We start from the raw sequence: 20,994 nt of genomic DNA, 5'->3' as shown, positions 1-20,994 counted from the left end.
TTAGCACAGCTCAACACAGGCAAACAGCTCTGTGCAGAACTAGAGCCCCTTGATCTCTCTTTGGCATACTGCACTTGCCTACAGGTGCTGCTAGGCCTTCCTCCACATTTATCATGTTTTCTGTGCCACATGATTCTGTGCTGTTTTTTCAGAAAGCTTTTGGGAAAACAATGCATTTGTCCTTGTGAGCAGAGTGGAACTGTGGAAAAGCAACAGATGGTGACCACATTTAAAGTTGTTCAGCCCATAACCTCACGGTTTCTCATCCCAAGATGCCCTAGCTACTGAGAAACTGGGCCACGAAAAGTGGGAAGGCTGATGAATCCATGGTAAGAGACTGAAGCTAGCTTATGTTTGCAGCAAAAATATCACCTTAGGGAAAGAACAAAGTGAACTTTAAGAGTGAGAGGGATGACAGAGACTAAACTGGGAGAGGTAATGGTGGATCAGTACCCCGGCATTAGGCAATCTTGTTCTTTGAGCTCTTTGTAGGAAAGAAAAAAAGAAACCTTAACATGGTGGAAGGAAAATTACACAAATTCTTATGGCATTTAAGGAGATCCAAAATTGTTATGGAGAGCTAGCTGTTCAGATAGATTAAGGATGGGTTAACATTGAGAACCACTTCAGTCCCTTGCAACAAAAAGGCAAGGTCCCATGGGCAGCAGCATTGTCCCAGCAGCACAGGCTGGCAGGATGGCACAAGGCACCACAACATTCAGCCCTTACTACGACCAGCACAGATTAAGACAGAGTTGTGATAGGAGGTATTTGATTTGAGTCTCCCCAACACTGCAGCAAATCTGTAGTGCCTACCAGGTACTCCTGCCCCACCTGAGAAACAGTCCACTCCCTGCAGCATCAGTGGCCAAGTTTACCATGGCAGTTCTTGAGGCCAGGCAACTTCTTGCTTGACAAGATCCATGACTGCTGCTGCTCACCTCTTCAAGCCTGAGTTTGTAACCAGAAGCACCTGAAACAGTTTTCTGCAGCAAACACTTATCTAAGGGTACAGTTTTGGCAGTCAGAGCCTTAGGCACGTTCCTATTGTTCCTATGCCTTAATGCAGGCTGCTGAAACCCCACTGAGACAAACCAAGCAAGCTCAGCATGATCACTATCTGAACTCCAGCACAATCAGTGGAGCAGAAATGCATGGGTCTCAGCAGGCCATCTCTCCACTCCCACAGCAAGAAAAGGGCAGAGGGAAAATCCTGGGTGCAGAGGAAGAACACAAACTAGCTGAACAAAATCTAGCTGATAGGACATAGGAGTGATGATGTGTTGTAGGAGAAGATCAAAACTAAAGTAAGTCTAAGGCTTTATTTTCTGATGAAAGGTCCTGCTTCTTTTGTTCACGAGAGGAATGAGGACTTGTCACACTGTTGTTGCACATGTTGTTCCTCAGTCATTTTCTGAGCAGACCAGAACTGTGCTGGTTGCATTAAGGACACATAACAGGAAGATAATAGTCATGAGTCTCCAAAACACCAATGAAAAACCTAAGATTGTGAATACCTTAGAATAAAAACAAAGCCATATTCTTTGCGCCAATCAGTAATACACTCTACTGGAAACAGGACTGAGTCGTTCAAAGTTCCAAATATCAAGGCTACTCCTATTCTTATAGCTTGATGACAGGAAAAACAATTCCAGAAAGTTTGCAGTGTCCAGCAAGTGACAGAACTCTTGGTGCACTTCACCATGTCACCACCACACCAGGTCAACTGAGGGAGCAGTGTCCCTTCTCAGAGTTCTAATGCTGCACCACTGTGCATCTTCCTGTCCTGCTGATGCACAGTGACACAACTAAGTTTCCACTGGGAGCTGCAGAAACAATCTTGCCTACCACTGTCAGTGGTGCTGGAGCAGCAAAATTAAGCCCTATAAGGACATCACTAAAAAGAATCAAGTTTAGCTCTACAATTAGAGTTGAATATAGTGAAAGCTGCAACTTTCATAAAGACAACTCATGATTAGACATGATGTCATGCATTAAAAATTTAATCCAAACAACTTGTCTGTTTCACTACAAATAGCAAACTTGAATGTCCTGGCAAACTGTAAGGACATGATTTACAAATACTAGGTAATATTTGGATCTTGCATTATAAGCAGTGCTCCAATCTTTCTGAGAAATAAAAATGACTTCATTCTGGGCTTAGCTTGGTCATTTCAATAGACCAAAGCTTCACCAGAGACATAAACCATAACTGGACATATTGAGCTCAATAGATACAAATTTTTGTTTTGGTCACAGACCACACAATTAGCATCCACTTAATATTTCCAACCACTCTGAGGCTTTTTGCTTTATGGTACTGTTAAACTTCAATCAGGACTGGCAATCTGGTATAACCTCACAGCTTTTTGAACTCTAATGGCTGTTAGTATTAATAATCATATGATGTGCAGATTCTGAAAAGCAGTTTTGCTTTCCTTTCCTTAAAATCACATAACAAGTAATTGGCTACTTTTCCCAAACTGCTTTGCCCTACCACCTAACTGTTCCCCAGAGCCCTACAATGAAACTTGACCCTCTCTTTTTTTTAATCTATGTTTGAAAAATTTCCAAATGAATGCCATTAACTCCATGCCTTATGTGACAAGCAGCTATGACAGAGAGCAGGCCAGAGGACTGTGTACACTTACAAAGAAAACTCTTCGGATTCCAGGTGCCAGTCTTTCTGTTTTTAGCTTCCAGACCAAAGGCAAAGGAGAGTTGAGAAGAAACACCAGAGGCTTCTGATGAATATGCACTGATGAAATTGGATTCAAATGTAATGTGACCTACAGAAAAACACAGAAATATGTGAATACTTCCTGGAATTTGAAACAATGAACCAAAGGTAATTTTTATATATATTATGACTTTTAGCATTCAGACCTCTTGACTCAAGATTAGACTAATCTACTTCCACAAAAATCAGTCAACAGAGCACAGAGAAAATAAAATATGAAATAGTTAACATTATGCTCTATGCTTGCAAAGCACTGCTAAAAAGAAAACCTTGGCAAATGCTGATGAAAAATATCTTATGTAAAAGGTCAAACCACTAAGCTGAGAGTGGAGAACAAGAAGATAAAAAGAATTGCAAAGCAAACTCTGATTTCTGGTTTCTAGATGGTAGTCTACAAAGCTGGCTTAGAGTACAAAACCTCATCTGGTGATTCTGTTAAGGGCATAAATCTAGCCTGCAAAACAAATAAAACTAAACAAACAAAAACCAAGAGGAACAAATCCAGAAACACAAGCGAGTATTAAATTACTTCATGGAAGGAATTCCAAAAGAAATTGTAACATACACTAGGGAAAGAAAATGCCTGTGGTTCAGAGGCTAAAAAGATACACAGGGTAAATGATATGAGGAAAGTGGACATCATGGAAGTAAGGCAACCTGTTAGAAGTGGCTTTGAAACAACCAGTTTGTAGTTGCTGGAAGTCCCTCCTGCTCAGCTCCTCATATCCCAGTTCTGCCCTCCTAGAAAGGGGTCAGTATTGGACAAAACCATAACCAAACACACAATAGAAGAGCCTGTCATTTTTTTCGCATAAACAGATTTGCAATTGATATTACAGTGGTTTTTGTGGCACCTAATAAGCTGTTTAAGCAGTCAGGATTTAGCTTGACACTTCATCCCACCTGGTAGGATACTTCATCCTACCATAGACTGAGCAGGGAAGCTGATGTCCCACCATACTGGTGGCAGGCAGGTTTCCTGACAATCACAGCTAATTCTAAAAAATGTATAGAGGAAGCAAACATGAAAACAACCACCAGTTTGAGTGGTGGCAAACAGAAATGAGCACAAAGGTAATTCAGAATTAATTCTGTAGCCTGCTAGAGAATTTTAAATGATATTTGAGATAGAGAAGAGCCATTATGTATAGTTCATTGCATGATTCCTATATAGTGGCAAACAACCATTAGTTTACTAGTAAAGTAAATGGAGATTAATCCAGTAAACTACCTAGATGAAAGCTAGAGACCAAACTGAAAACCAGGTACCTATTACTGTTGAAAATATTTTCCAAAATAGACAGTAGGGTGGTTTTAGTTTAGCGGGTTTGGGTTTTGTGCTTTGTTTGGGGGTTTTTGTTTGTTTGGTTGGTTTTTTTGCTTTTTTAAAAAATTTTTTCCCTTTTTTATTTTATTTATTTCACCTTGAAAAGTTCACCATCACTAAAAAGTCAAAGCCAGGCCCTGGTATCAGGTCCAAGACACACAGAGGACAGCAGAAAGACCATTTATCACTACTTAAGAACTTGCAAAAAAAGCTAGCAACAGCTGGCTGTGCTCTCACTCTAACTGGTAGCAGTTGCTTACCAGCACAATGCACCAGATTCTGAAATGCCACTGACCAAAGGTGTCTCCAGTCCCCACAGTGACAGACATCAAACCCCACACATACACCTCTGGGAGCACCAAGGACATCCCTGTCCTCCTCTTTCTTAAGCTTGATTAAAACTTGTTGGATTCTTGATTAAAACTGAGTAAATCCATATTTGTACTAAACCCAAGCTGCTTTAAAGAACGAGCTCCTCTCCTGGCCAGCAGCTGGGCAGTGACAGCCCTGCCTGCAGGAAGGCCAGGCAGTGCCATCTTCTGCTCTCTGCAGCCACCTCTGGCACCACCTGGCCTCTTCCAGCAGAAGACATGCTGGTATTTTACACATTTCATAAAGAAAATACCAAGTACAATAGACTACCAAGAACCACATTTCTCTCCATTGTCTGCCTCTAAAAATAAAATACCTCATTTTAGTAAACTGCAAGGTGGTAGTACTCTCAATTCTAATGGGAGGACAGAGATCTGAAATGCCAGTCACATTCTTAGCTACAGAAACTGCTTTGCTCTATCAGCTACACAGCCAAAGTAGTTCTGTTACCTGAAAATGAGAGAGAAATTATTCATTTTACAAGACTCTTGTTTTGTTGTTCTGTCTAGAAAAGCAGAGGTGAAAGTAAAAAGGAAAAGGTGTTTAGAACCACTATTAAATTCACAACAATTAAACAGCTTTCATTAATTCTTGTGGCTTTTCAGCTGTAATCACTGCTAATTAATAATAAGCTGTTAAAACTATTAAATGTAATTACCTTGTTCTGGGCTTATGTTTTCTTACAAAACAATAAAAACACTGTAATCTCAGTTTAGTACAGTAGTACAGTTGTATCTTTTGAAGTTCTGATCTCAGAAATATGAGTTTAAATTTCATGCTTTTTTTTTTCAGCCTCAAATGGCAAAAAGTGCATCCAACATGCTTCCATGCCCTATTGGAATGATTTCCTTTGATCCTAGATATTGATGAAATTACTTATAATATAGTTTGTGTGCTTAAATAACCAAGAATAAAAACCAGTAACAATCCTCTTGCACTGGTCAACAGGAGCACTCAGGTTAGGCTTGCGTCCTGGCTGTGTTTTTGTCAGAATGTCAAGTCAATGTAAAAGATACGGCTCTTATTAGAAACTTCAAAAATTTTTTGCTATTTAAAACCTCCATTATTTATTAAAAGCAGGAACGATACAATACATATAACACACTCTGAAAACTTCATCTCAAAAACAGCTAGGCCAAGTCCTTTGGGTAATAAGGAAATGGAGAAGTACCTCTGTTTCAACTGATCTCAGACAAATTTGTTCAAAACCAACATCTATCAGACAAGACAGATGTTTTAGACTTCATGAAGATTTCTTCCTGTTGTTTTAGTCATATGAGAGCACACAGAGCAATCATACAGCCTTAGTGAGAAAATCAGACTCTTTGCAACTACATCTGCTATCAGACTTTGTAGTTGCTATTCCCTCAGCTTGTAAAATTAAAGATGTATATAATGCACACATACATTATTATTTCCATACATGCATGAAAATAATCAACAAATTTTGAGCTGTATGCAGAAGTGGTGATGTGTCTATCCATGCCTTTGGCTGAAACTATAGAAGTCATACCACATCATGGAATTTTCCTACATTTCTGCCTGAAAAGTGCAGACCCTTGGGAAAAGCTACAGGACTTCGACACCAAATTGATTTTTTTCATAACTAAATGAAACGCTTCTGTGTGAATTTTCTAAATAAAGGTAATTTTGTATTACTACACTCTCAGTGATGCTCATGATTAAGCAACAAAACACATAATGCAGAATTCATGTGCCTAGTCCTAAACTTGAGAAAATATAGTTAATGTGACCGTGCTTCTGCAGGAGCCTCCATCACTACACTCCTTAGCATATATATTCCCTGTCACTACACTTGTTTACATAACAAAGTACTCAGGAAAAAAATGAGTCTTGAGTAAAAAACCAATTTGGTTCTACAAACTGGAAAAAACCCCCAGAGCTCCACAGAAATTGCTGAGGACCATCTTGGTCATCATCTTTTTCATAACCAGTTCCTGCTTCAGAGCTAGCACTGCTGAGGAACCTACCTGCTGGGCAGCCATGTCTGAATGTGACTGTTCCCACTGAGAAGTTGTACAAAATTAACACACTTCTCACAGCGTAACTATTTCCTCCCTTATATTTACAGTTGCTCCAACACCACTGTCAGTACTTGATGATACATAGCAGTGGTATCTGTTATGGGAGACTTTCTTCTGGTTCTCAGAAAGTTTTTCAAGCAAACTACTGAGGAGATATCAGCACTCAAGATCTTTATGCCAAAACCCTGCTGTCAAGCATTGGATTTTTACATGGCATAACTACAGTCAGTGGGTATCGCATGGAAATTTCAGCCCAAATATGGTAGGCATGGTCAGAACAGCTCACCAGAGAGGTGTTTATGTGAGGGAGAGTGGTTTGAACTGCAGAGTCCAAGTAAAAGCCTGGACTTCAACTATGCATCAGAGGCATTTAAATACCTCTTCCCCTCCTGCTTCAGAGATTGAAAGGCTTAACAGGACTCTATGGTGTTAAAAGTTATGACATCGACCCAAGTTCAACACTTCAGCTGCACCAGCACCTCCAGCCTGACAGCAGCCTCCTCTTTAGCTCTGCCTTGCTAAGCTTTCTGCTGCCACAGCTGTGCTCCCACTGACTTGTCCCTTTGCTAATTTCTGGCATGCCTGCCTCCATCCACAGCACCGCAGAGGAAGATCTCCATCCCTACTCTCTCTCTACAGCAATCTCAATAAAATGCCATTTCTGCTGCAGCACCCCTACTGTGGCTCTAGTTATACCATTAGCTGAGCCCCAAGCAACCCCCCTCCCCTGGACACCTTTCTGTCTCATCTTAGCATAAGAGCATAAGAGCTATTCAAGACACACCCTTTCTCATGTCTACAGTTCACAGCACCTTCAGAACACAACACAATTTTATAGAAAGATACTGAATTGCTTTGAACCACCAAAAAAAAAAAAAAAAAGTTTTGAATTAATAGCACAAGAGGTGATTATAAATTTTCTCTTTCTTTTTGTATTTTCACTGGCAAAATCCATATTTCTAAATATTTATGGAAGCCTTGCCCAGAAACTCCAACAGAAACTAATCCTATGTGTGTTCAGTGCTGTAAAGAGTATTTTGAAGACACGATGTGAAATTCTGAACTCACTGAACTCTGTGGTAAAGTTGCTAACTTTTTTCTGAAACTCCCACATAAGCTTAAAAAAAAAAAAAAATCAGGGATCCAAAAAGGGACATTCTCCACCCATTCCTAGATTTTCAAAGAAGCTTAAAATGTACACACATTTGGTACTTCTCAGCAATATACTACTTCATTCAAAGTGTTCTGCATCTCAGGCAGCTCTGTGACCAGTTAGGTCAAACAATATCAAAAGAAAATGAAACCAGAATCATTAAATGAACTTGGGCATTTTTAGGTCACCTAGTCCACTTAAAAAGCAGCTGCTATTGCTTTGCCCATATTATTTTAAAAACATATTAAGAGACAGCATGTTACCCAAGCAGACAGACCACAACAGTACAGGAAAATAAGTCAATGTGGTCCAACACATTCCTCACTCCCAGTGAAGGGCTCATTTGATCACAAAGCTGTTGCACAGCCAACATATTCATTGTGCAATCAATAGCCAGGCCAGACCTTCTGGGCATGTGTGTCAGCAATGGTCCTCTCAGCAAGGCTCAACTTCAGCAGCTGTTTGTCAGAGGAAGCTCCTCTTCAGACTCACGTCTGGCCCCCTTTGGCACACACGCCTCTGAATAATACATGACTAACTTGTGAGGAATACAACAGTTTGGTCATAGCTGAAAATTATAGACTAAAGTTATTCTGAAAATCTTAAAACAAAACCTACACGTTCCTTTTAAAGCATCTAAGCACAAGTGGGATGTGAAGCCCAGTGGTTCTGTCCTATTTGCTAGAATGCATTTTTCCCTTCGTAGGTGCAGTGGCCAGCAAAGCTCTGCTGGCACTGCTGAGCCAGCGGCCTCTGCCCGGGCCCGTGCTGGTCACTGCTGCCTGCACATTCTGCACAGCTCTTTCCAGGTCTCCAGCAGCAGCAAGGTTAAGGCGGCTGCAGAGGCTTCTGTCCCCAGAGATCAGTTTCATGGAAGGCTGAGTATCACCACAGAAACCAACTACAAAAACAGTCTACGGGCTCCTGCCCTGCTACTCTGGTAAAGCCATTTGTACTATGTGAAAGGCAAGGTCACAAATGCTGAAAACTGATCAAAGTAAATGCTGCTGTTAAAGTACCATTTTGTTTTGCTGACTTCAAGGCATCAAATCACAGGCTCTGTGTTTTTGTTCTAAAAAGATGAAAGGTAAGTGCCAAGGATTTGTAAGGTTGAATTAACTATTCCGGCATGAAGACCTTTAGATAAATTCATAGCACATTTTCCAAAACAGCCATTACAAATCTGTGCTAATAAGCCAGGACAAAATATGCGGTATTGTATTGAATTACCCTGTCTAGGCTTGGACAGCTGTTTTCTAAAAAAGAAGAAAAAAAAATTTTAACTCTCAGATCACATAAGTACATTTTCTGACTTACAAGTGATGCAGTAAAGACCGATTTATGACACCTTAACTCATTACTCTGCTGCAAAGATTAAATTAACTCATTCAAATCAGGCAAAATTTAGAGCTTAAATATGAAAATTTACACCTATCTCTGCCCTAAGTGTTCTCACTCTTTTTGTTAATATATTATTTATATAACATCATTTGTTCTGGTATTTGAAGTCAAAGAAATTAACATGAAGAAACTTATTTTTACAGTTCACTTGTGCCTATCAGTATAGGAGATTTGGAATTTCTACTGAAATTCACTTGAAAAAATATAATGTTGGTACATTGGCCATAATAGAATCCAGTTAAGGATTAGTTCATTAATCCAGCTCAACTGGTGGGATCTGGTACTGCACCACTTTTCAGAAGTGTTTATCAAGTACTTTGGGAACCATCCTTTTCTTCTTAAAATAAAACTAAAGAAAAAAGCATACTCTTTAGACCGAGATTGTGATTCAAAATGAAATACTGTTTTTTCCTGCCCCTCATATTTTTGCTATGCTCACTGAATATTGTGTTACACATTTGATACCAAGCCAGCTATAGTAGATCACAATACCCAGCTTTCAAGAGCCAACAGTTTCTGAGAGAGAGTGTGCTGATTTTTCCAAGAAACTCAAAATATGTTCACATGGTGTTACTGCTTGAATGTAACTTTGCTCACAGGGTTACATATTTGCATTCCTAAATCAAATGATTGTATAAGCACATTCCTAAAATCACACAAGATCCCACTGCTTCCCTTCTGGGAAGGTTCTCCAATGCAGACTATGTTCAGACAGGGCAAGCACCAATTTTTGAAAACTCACCCCAGCAATCAAACAGAAAATCTTCAAACAGTATCAAAGCAGCCACTAACTCCACAGAAACTGCAATGGCACTAAAAGCAAGCACTCACACCCACAGAGAGCTACTTTTTCTCCCACAGAACTCAACACTGTGCCACCTTCACAGCCCTTGCCAGGGACACACCATGCCACCTTCTCTCTGCCAGACCAGCACTCATGGATGCTGCTGGGGCAGGGACCTGCCCCTTTGGGAGACAGCAGGGAGGGAGCTGCGATGCATGAGGCACAAGGGAAGGAAAGACCTCTTCTTACTTCCAGGATGAGGCACAACTCAATACTTAGGGAATGGATCTGAGTACCAGGTAGCATCTACCCAGGTGTATGGGGGACTGAAGTTTATTTCCAAGGCTCATGTAACACTCTAATTTTAATATCAACCCTTATTTTACCCTAACTACACAATTGCAAATAGACTGGCATTGCCTGGACCTTCTCGCCCACACAGCACTGGAGAATTAGATTGACTAAACAGCAGTTATAGCTCAGTTTTAAAAATCATGGGAAAGATTCACCCCTGGCATAATTCCACTGAAGCTACTGGCATTAAACCAGAGACCGATGAGATCCCATACATTACTGCATAAAAGAGAGAATACTATTGCACAATCTCTTGACTGTTACAATCTACCACCCAGACTGGAAAATTAGGCTCCATAAAAAAGAAGATAAGAAATCAGAAAAGTTGTTAAGGACTGCCCAACTATGACCTGTGGCCCAGTGCACTCTTTTCATTAAATACTCTCAAAAATCTTTGACCAAAAGGTGTTTGAAAACTCCTTTTCCCTTCACCCCTATTTGTCCTACAATAGGGGCTAAAGGTCAGGGTGTGCTGTGCTAGACAGAAAGAGCTTAAAAAATCAAGTCCTACAGCACATGAACATGCCAACATCCACTAACAAACTATTTTGAATTATGCATCATGTTCCCATTATTAATGATTCAGAGGAAACTCAGAGAATCACAGAAGAAGCTGAGTTGGAAGGGACCCTCAATGATTATTGAGTCCAACTCCTGGCCCTGCACAGCAGCATCCCCAAGAGTCACACCATGTGCCTGAGAGCATTGTCCAAACACTTCTTGAAGTCTGTCAGACTTAGGGCTGTGACCACTGCCCTGGAGGTTCCAGTGCCCAGCCACTCTCTGGGTGAAGAATCTTTTCCCGATATCCAACCTAAGTCTCCCCTGACACAATTCCAGGCCATTATCTTGGGTCCTATCACTGGCCACCACAGAGATCAGTGCCTGCCCCTCCTCCTCCCCTCATGAGGAAGTTGTAGAATGTGGTAAGGTTACCCCTCAGTCTCCTCTTCCCTGGGCTGAACAGACCAACTCACCTCATCCATTAAAGGACAGCCCCAAAACATGTGTTCAGGACAAGAACTAAACAAAGTTCCCCTCACCTTCAGTAGGGATGAAGCATCACCCTTGAGTTTGGCACCTATTCCATGTAGAACAGCACATGGGTTGAAATGAAGATCTAAGGTTTCAGAACCAGCTAGAAAACAGACCTGCCCCTACACTGACTTCATACTTGTATCCAACAGTGGGATGAGAGAGAGCCCTTTGGAACAAAAGCCTAAGGGCTTGCAGCATAGGCAAAAATTATCTATAGGTCTGCCTCCAGCATCAGCTCTGGTACATTTCTTGCCCCAGTATTAAATGACCAAGCTGAGGGTCTGTGTAATAGGATGGAATTGCAGCACATTTAGATCTCCTCATGTGGCTTTGTAATTCAGCTGCTCCACACAACAGACTAAAAAAGGCAATAGTAATATATAGTATAATAAAGTCAGTAATTACAAGTAAAATTTAGTACTATAACATTATCAAAGGCATCATGTGCCAGATGAGTTTGCTGTATGACATTAAACATACTGCTCTGCTCTTGACAGCAGAGTTGCCTGTGTCTGGTTCATAACTGGTGGTTTCCTGAACCAGTGATACTTTTGAGGAGAAAGTGGAAGAGTAGGCAACCATGCTGGTAAGGTTTTACTGGAAATGCAGTGCCTGTTCAGAAAGCACCACAGCTCACACAGCATCAGAAAATTCTGACACAAGGAGACATTACAAAATAGTGCTTCTAGCTTCATGAAAATGTTGGGCTATTTCTGCTTAGTCACATAATTTAGTTTCAGACAAAAACATAGCAAATTAATTTCTGATGTTCCTAAGTTGTTATTCTAAGCTGGAACAGCCACATGCTAATAATATATGCAAATACCTAGGTAATAAAAGCTATTCCTGACACAAATAACATGGCAAATATGCAGGACAGTTATTAAAGTCCTATTTGCAATAGAAAGGGGTATGACTTTCACAGTGCAATAATAACAAGAGTAAAAAAACTTGAGGGTTTTTATAAAGACAGAACACAAGAGGCAATAACTGCATTACCATAATTCATACTGAGACAGTTCTGTAACAATCATCTTGAAAGTATAACCCAAAGAGTTTACTGATAAATTTTATGTAGATATCATCTACACACTGCCTCTGTTAGCTTTGTTTACCTGAATTATAAAAAATCCAGCTTCCCCTGTGCATACATATTTCAATTCCATTTTCACTGAATGTGTTCTGCATTACATGCTTTGAGAACCAGAATTCTCTTTCTTCCTGAAAACCAAGATTTTTCAAAAACTTCTGTCTGCAGCAAAGAAAGCAGTCTCTGCACATGCAATTCTGCTCAGCTTTGCCAACCCAATGTAACTTTCACATGACAATCCCCACTTTGGTCACCGTCAGAGCAAGGGCTGCCCACAGTGACCAGCCCCACGGTTCAGTCAATGGAAAACGGATGCTCATCAGTGCAAAGCTGGGAACCCCTTTGCCCATTCTGTCTGTGACCTGAATGAGATGCTCAGGCTCCCAAAGATTAAGTGAAACCATTTGTGCCATCTGCCCTTCTGCAGATCAGCCAGGCTTCCCAAAACACAGTGCTTTGCTCAACTTTGCATAAATCAGTAGATGTCAATAACATTCACATGGCATATAATGAATCCTGAGGGACAGTCTTCCTTTTATACATTTTATGGGAAAATTCCTTGTTGGCCTTAGATCTGTTTAAGGGCAGAGGATCTGTCCCTGTACACCACAAGTATAGCATCTCCCCTACTGCTGCTAGTGGCCTATTCAAAAAATGGTATCACCACACTAAGTTTTACTTTAATGATTAAGGTAGAAGACTCATGTAGAAATGAAACAAATTTCCAGATAATTTTCTATTCCACATTTATTTGTACATATATTGCAGATCTAAGTTTTCCTTCAGTGCATCGCCTGAGCTGCAAATTTTAATTTGCCTTCCCTTCTCCCACCCCTAAACTATTACCAGGTAGCTGTGTAACAGGGTATCCAGTGCCCTGAAAAGAAAAAATGGGTGTGGAGGCGGTTAACTACGTCAGAGGATATATGAGTACATAGTAAAAAGCGGCTCCTGTCCCAAAGGAAAAGCTTCTCAAACTGAGAGATAAAAGGCATATGACAAATATCTGCCAGGACCATTTTCCTTAAATGCATTTGGGGCCTTCTAAACTAATCTACACAGGCTATTTCAGGTAAACACAAGTTTCCACTGCCCATATTTTCAGCAAGTTAGATAGATGCTAGCCTCCCAGCAGAAATGACAGAGCTGCACTAATGTATCACTAAAGTATTGATACATCTTGCCTCTCAACAGGTCTTGTTTGTCCAGGCTCAGTAGGATACTAATACTGAATGCTAGGTCTATTCAGAGACAGCACTAGCACTGTCTCATCTCCACCAGGTCTGAGGCTAGAGCTGACACAGGAGGCTTGTAGTTCATCTCAACTGTAAAATACCATGCAGATGTAACATAGCACACAGTGTCCAAAAAACATAATGGCAAACCTGGTAAATGAATACAAAATTTCCAAATCTCAGGGTGTACCCTTAATGGTTTAACATCATACTTTCCACTGTTTCACAAGCTGCAGGTGGGGAAGGGGAGGAGGCTGAGATAATAGGGCTTCCACAGCAAGTAAATACTGCAAACAAACATGAAAAAGATGACAGAAAGACTGCAGGGCAAAAGGTTATGCCGTTTGAAAGCTTCCACACACAAAAGAGTTTGGTCCTCAGGGTTTGCAGCTAGACCACACATGGATCCAGATGACTGGAAAAAAGAAATGTCATTCTCCAGGTGTCTTTTAAAGAGGCACTGTCACAGAGAAAGTGCAACATGCAGTGTTCACATCTTTACTGGACATGCAAAACCAAATTCTTGCTTTCCAAGCCAGGGTAAGGAACAGCATGTGTGCATGACTCATAAAAAACAGAAAACCTAGCAGCAGCACCAGATTTAGGAAACAGTTTTGTTTACTTTATTGTCAGTAATTCACCAGCCCAAGTAAGAGTTGGTGCAAATGTGTGTCTGTACTACATATGCTCACAAACAGTATTAGAAATTAAATGCAAAGGAAACTGCTTTCAGAATTAAAAGTAATTGTTAACAATGTATTGTCTCTCTACTCCCCTGAGGTGGGTCTTCAATCTTCACAATTTTTTTTCTTATTTTTAAACTTACAAACAATCAGAACTTCTAATCTCTGTACAAACAAAGCAGTATTTGAGGAATATTTCAAATAATGATTTTATGATATTAACTACACAGGAAAAAAAAAAAAAAAAAACCACCAAAACCCCTAAGGAACCAGATTTTCCATTTAATCAGGCCTAGACATTATAAGTAAGACTATTCATATCTCTATATGATTGCAGAATCAATACCATAAAATCTGACAAAAACCTCCAGAAGAAATTTGTGGTGCTATCAAGTATTTTCCTGCACAATGATGTCCATTTTATGCACATCGTATCTGCAGTGTCTCGCTGATTCTTCCTTGAAAAGAGATTTACTGAAAAACACACTGGCTTGTTTTCCAGGTAAGTAAGAAAGAACTAACTGCTGCTCCTTGCACGCAGTATTTTTCCATGTAGCATCCAGGTGCATGTTCAGTTTTCTTCATTGCAGGTATCACTTGAAACCCAGTTAGTGGAGGAAAGAGGGCATGTTCCAATGGCCTACACTGACAATACACCTACAAAGCAAGGGCCACTGTATTTCTCTGCAAAACCAATGTCACACAGAGTCACCTTTCCCAAGAGGCCTCAGAATCCCACGTACATATTCACGTGCACTAGCACACCGTGTCCATCCAGAAGACATGAACACTGTGCTTCCTTGAGAAATGATGGAAGAGTGAGCCAGACCTCAAACAGTCTTCAGGGTAAAACAATGTTGGTTATCTCCAGAATGGTGACAGTTCTTAATACTTTTCCCTCACTGATGGCATTTGAGTCATCACCAAATACTGCCTCTCATCTAGACACACTAACTACTGCCCCTACCATGTTTATTACATATGACATGATGTCAAATCATAATAAAAACATTTCTTTATTATAAATTGCCACAGCACTTGTTAAAGAGACAGTATCGGTTATGAATTATCTATATTTCCTTCAAACTTTTTCAAGCAATTTAGGTTTCAGATATTTGTACCTCATGGTGGTGCTATTTTTGCATCTTCTCCTTGAAATAACAAGTTTTCCTACTGTGTAAGTATTCTGCTTTTGTTTCACAGGCAAAATAAGACACTGGTCTAGACAAACACAAACTTGAGTGTTATCAAAAGCAAGATCTACATAAAAACACCTAACCAATTAAAACATTTGTTGTTCTTCTATCTTGCCACAGCATGGTTTTACTTTTCCAGCTGATACAGGAGCATGGCTGTCAGGCATGGCAAGCTCCACACAATTTATGCTGGAAATTTTCCCCTGCACTGGGAGGCTGAAGAAGAACGGCTTCATTAATTCCAGCCTTTGATTCAAATAGACACTCTAGAGAACAACATAAATGCGACCACTCATGACAAATGTTGCTCCAATATCTCACACATACATCCATGAGCCCAAAGCTAGACTGGAACCTGACCATGGAGTTTGGGATATAGATGGACTCCTGGAAATGTCATCACTTCCTTAATTATCTTTTCTTGGAGAAAGTAACTACAGACAAAGCAGTAATTTATGAAGAAGTCATGTCAGAAGCTTGGAGGAAATTGGAGACCATGAACATAAATCACAGTCTATAATCAAAAATCAACACACATCTGCCTGAAAGAAACATGTGAGCCCACGTGCACAGTGTGCTTACACATACAAGCCATAGAGAGACAGGAAGAGTCCACCCAGGAAACAGCAGCAGCAGCCCTCTCGCTCTCTGCAGCCCTGCAAGAGCACATCAGTACCTGCAGCATCTTGCATCAGAGGAAAGCAAGAGTGCAGTTTACAGCTTCTAACACGACATTTTAAGCAGCAGTCAGCAAAACCCAAAACTGTGAGCAGTCAGAAAACTACTGATGTTTTTCCTTCTGAACCCGCTAGCGTTCTGTGGCAGGCCTTGGCATGGCTTCAGACAGTGCTCCACACAGCTCCCTCAACTGAGAGCAGGGCTCACTTTCTGCACACAGCACACAGTCCCATTTCTAAAAACAGAAAATACCGAGGGTTTGCACAGCACTTTCCAAGTCATGAGATGTCACTGCTGCCTCTTTAAGGGCAGACACACATCAAGCCACACTCCTGCAGGACATAAGGCTCTGTACAAACAGGCTCCTCTGGCCAACACAGGACTTCCTCTGGCAGTTCTGGTGGGCAGAACGTGAAAGGACTGCCCAATCCAGTGACCAGCAAATCCTGAGCTGGCTAAAAACAACATGCAAAGACTGCAGTCCAGACAAACAAGATGAAAAAGCCACATTAAAAAAGGTGGGATTTTATGGAAGCACAGATGCCCCGAAGTGCTAACAAAAAGAAGAGGGGAAAGAACATTGTAAAGGTTTTCAAACAACAAGCAAACTCCACTTCTTAAAAATATGGCAATGCCACGTTCACCATGAAGGCAATTAAGACATCAATGTCATTTTAATGTATCAGCTGCATGGGAGTTGCAGCTTTCAGCAGACATGGAGTTACCTGAGACAGACACTGAATGATTACGATTTCTGTGGCGTACGCTGCCACTATTTTTAAGGCTTTATAAGGTCTGTCATGTACTTTTTTTCTGATTCAGTCCAGTGCTCCAGCTGGGCTCTTGAGCACGGCTATGCATAAAGGGAGTAAACAGCAGCCTGTGAAACCACCCTGGTGAGCCAGTGGAGCTACCACAAGCTGTGGGCAAGCTTTGGAAATTACCCAAGATCAAAGATGCATGTGATGAGGAACTCCTGCTTTCCAAGCAACAAATACAGGGTGTTCCTGGAGTACATTTGCCACAGTGTCACTCACAGCTTGACTCTGAGACCTCACTGGCAGAGAGCACTGCTGGAGCAGTAATTCATCTGGACTTCCCATTCTTGATCTTCTTATGTGGCACCCTTCCCTCACAAAACACCACGCAAAATGATTACAGAAAAACCTGTAGTCAACCTCAAATTTAACAGAGATGCTTGCAGGTGGCCAAACTCATTTTCCATTGTTATTCTGTATATCCAGTACGAGTGATTATGTTGCCTCTGCACAACTTCATGAACCACACATTACCAAGGAACAAGAAGGAATGGGTGAAGTGATCGAATTGACCTTGATGGGCTCAGCAAAATAGGAGAGCTGGCCAGCTGAAGAGGCTGAAGGTTCAAAACCCCTGAACATACTTGCATTGAAACATGCAGGTCTGCTGCTATAGAGATCCACTACTGCTGCCACGCTAAGGTGGTCAGAAAGTGAAGAGGCAAGAAAAGAAAAACACCATTGCAAAGTTCAGATTTTGTCTGTACCTTGGCAGAGGCACAGTGCTTTGTTTTATCTCTCAAAGCTTCTTTTTCTAAAGCAGCAACTATTTTTCTTCAAAGCAAAGGCCTTTGACCTACCAGAAGTACTAAATATACCCACGTGCAGCACTGTATACCTATTCAAACAAATGAATAGGTAACAGAATCTTCACTAACTCCAGCTGTCAAGTAACAAACCTTGAATTCCCTTCCTGCCTGCTGTCAGCACATGACCTCCAGGCCCCCTCTGACCATGACTCTGGTGCTGCAGGTCAGCATGTTTTAAATATGCCCAGAAAGTGGCCTCTTTATCTGAGCTGAATCTCAAGGCTGTTCCTGGATCTCTGGATGCCTGAGCACGAAACAAAACATTTTCCCTGCCATAGCCTTGGGTAAGGCTGTTGTAGTATTAAACTTCTGAAAACAGTTAAAACAAACACACTGGGAAATACAGTAAATATGTAGCATAATAGGCAAAATGAACTAGGTTTTCACCACCTTCATCACCCAGATCTTCAAAATCATAAAAACCAAAAACACAGTGACACAGAAAAATTCTCCTGAATTCAGGATCAGCCTATTATAATTAGCCTATTCCAGGAGCTAGCAGCCATTTTAATATCATGTTTACTCTCAAAGGAAATTTTGAAGTTGTAATTATTAACTTTTTGCCGAATAGCACTGATTAAAGAGTGGGGAAGAAGGTCTGTCAAATTATTACAGCCTCAGTGGCATTACTCAAAATTATAAAAATAAAGACAAGTCCTTAGTTTTCCTGCCTTCATTTCATGTAACACATGTTAAACATCTGTATCAGGCATAACATCTTAAAGTTTTTGAGGATGAGGATGTCAATGAAAACAATAGTGAATCCTTTGCCAGGAACTCTGATTCCATGTATTCATATGTATTCAATCCTAAGTATTCACATGAGATTAACTTTATATGCCCCTCCTCTCTCCCTTTAACTATTTCAATTGTAACTGTGTGCTCGAAGCTGCTCAGGGAAATTCAACCAACAGGCATAAGAAAAGAATCCTCTATTAATTTGATAATATACCTAAAGAGGTATATTGATAATATACCTAAAGAGTGATAATATACCTAAAGAGTGACTTCCATCTTAAAATAATTTTTATGCTCTTCTATACACATTCTTCTGGTGCAAATTTCTAGAGTTTCCAAGTGACTCTGCAAACAATAACTTCCTCAGAACAAACAGCTCCATGAGGAAGCAACTATCTCCTTTCTGAAAACTGAGTGAAGATACCCAAAGCCAAAGAGAAAGTTATTGTAAGAGTTCAGTAGTTCCTGGCATTCAGCTGAGACCCAGATCAGTACAGAAATGCACACACGCACTCACTTCCCCAGGAATATTTGATCAAATAAAACAAACAAAAAAGGCTTGCATTTTTCTTGCCAAGTTCAATATAAACACTTGAGGCTATTACATGCACCCGTATTCTATTTCCTATGATAAAGCATGGCCAAATATGAATTGTGATAAAAGACATTTCTAAGAAATACTTGAAAAAGACTGGAACTTCGGGGGTTCTTACTTGAAGAAAGAAGACATTCCCAGCCTCAACATAAAAGATTTGATCTCAATGGGATTAATGAACTAAAATACAAACAAATTCCTTGAAGATCATAAATGTGATAACATTTCATGATATTATCTTATATTTACCAGACTTCTGCCATAACACAGAAGTGGTAAACTACAACAAAGACTGTTTATAATACACAATCCTATACATTTCCAATCTGTCTTTTGTCTTCTTTTTCCCAGTTTATAGAGAAGGAAAAGCACCCAAATCTTACTAACCCTTACTGAAAAGCCTGCTTGCATCACCCCTGCCACATGCCCTCCCCCTCATCAGCCACCCCTCCTATGCTTAAATTTGCAAAAGCTTGTTGCCTATATATTCTACATGAGTGTCAAAGAGAGTTAAATTAATGCATACACATACGTTGCATCTTTGTGAGAACAATGATAACTGCACAAGTACGTTTAATGCATGAATCCTCCAAGGAATTTGCTAGGGGAAGTTTACACTCCTCCCAGCAAGTAAGGAATGTGTAATTTAGTAGCATTCTAGCACAGCACAGGTTAAAAACAAAACAACCCAACCTCCTCCCCCAAAGCAAGCCTTCACTTAAAGATTTTTAGATCTTGCATTCCATATCACTAGAACTTCAGCCAACCTCTGAACAAATACATGGTTTATTTAAACATGCTTTCGATGTTGCTAAATCTAAGTAACATGCTATCAAACAAAACCACTGGTTTTATTCTGGAGTCTACTGGAAATACTACATGACAAACAGATCTCTACCTTTGCTATCAGCATTTGCAGGCAACAGGAAATACCTCAGCTGGTAAATCAAGCTCATGTAACTTAAGGTGATGGGTACATTCTACTTTTAGACAAAGGGCCACTTGGAGTTGGTTTCAACAATAATAGAAAAGATAACATTTGCTCTGCTTTGTTCTCTGAGTCTGATCCTATAAGTAAAATCTGATCTTTGCAACTTGTTTACACTCTTTTGCTCAACACTGTTGCCAGCAAACCTTGCTCCAGCTTCCTGTGCATTTTTAGAGCAGCCATCTCCAAGGACCGTGACTGGAAATTGCTCAGGAAATGGCAGAAGGAGGCTACGGGTTTCAAATGCTGAGATCTATTCAGTGCCCTACACGTCAGGATACCCCCAAAGCACACAGACAAGACAGCTTGGGTAAACTGCTTTCTTAACATAAGCACATTAGAAAGGCACAAGCAGCCTCTTTCTGCTGGACAGCAAGTAGTTTTACTCAAAGCCAAGTATTTAATTCTAGCATTGTGTCAGGCTGAGCAGGCAGCAGGGGCACAGCCTGCACGCTCGTGCAGGCGTGACTGGCTCACGCCGTGCGCGCACAGCCGCGCGAAGCTCCGCGTTACGCAAGCAGCGCCAGCGGCACCAGCAGCGGCCCAGAGGGAAATCTGGATTTGGGCTTATGCAAATGTGCACTTGGCACTTGAGTCACGCTGCTCTCTCAGGAGGTACTCATACCAAATTTGCCTATGACTTAGCAGTGGATTTAAAGTTTCCTGAGAGATGAGAGAAGCACTGGAAAATCGACAGCACAGTCACATACAGCTATTTAGTTTTTATCGGAAACTATGCTCAAAAAAACCCAACCCAACCAACCCCAACCATCCTCTCACCCCAAGCAAACAATGCAAAAAACCCAGTGAAAACCAAAAAGCCCTACAATTTGGTCTTCATGTCCAGAGAACTGATAACTCAGCTCATGATATATTAAGAAAGGCTTAAAGAACATCAAAACAAAAGAAAAAAAAAATCAAAACAAACCCCCATACCACCACCACCCCCT

The 20,994-nt window shown here is 40.7% G+C and overlaps 1 protein-coding gene across 2 annotated transcripts in view; it reads right to left on the bottom strand.

The window, feature by feature from the left end:
• Positions 1-20,994, bottom strand: part of TGFBR3 (transforming growth factor beta receptor 3) — a 113,309-nt gene that overhangs the window by 47,355 nt on the left and 44,960 nt on the right. For both annotated transcript variants that reach the window (XM_053984781.1, XM_053984782.1), the window contains exon 4: positions 2,652-2,789. In XM_053984781.1, coding sequence (XP_053840756.1) covers positions 2,652-2,789 — 138 coding nt within the window. The remainder of the gene's footprint in view (positions 1-2,651; positions 2,790-20,994) is intronic.

This window comes from Vidua macroura, chromosome 9 (assembly GCF_024509145.1).
Source record: "Vidua macroura isolate BioBank_ID:100142 chromosome 9, ASM2450914v1, whole genome shotgun sequence".
In the NCBI taxonomy this organism is placed as follows: domain Eukaryota; kingdom Metazoa; phylum Chordata; class Aves; order Passeriformes; family Viduidae; genus Vidua; species Vidua macroura.
This window is presented reverse-complemented; position numbering and strand designations above follow the sequence as displayed.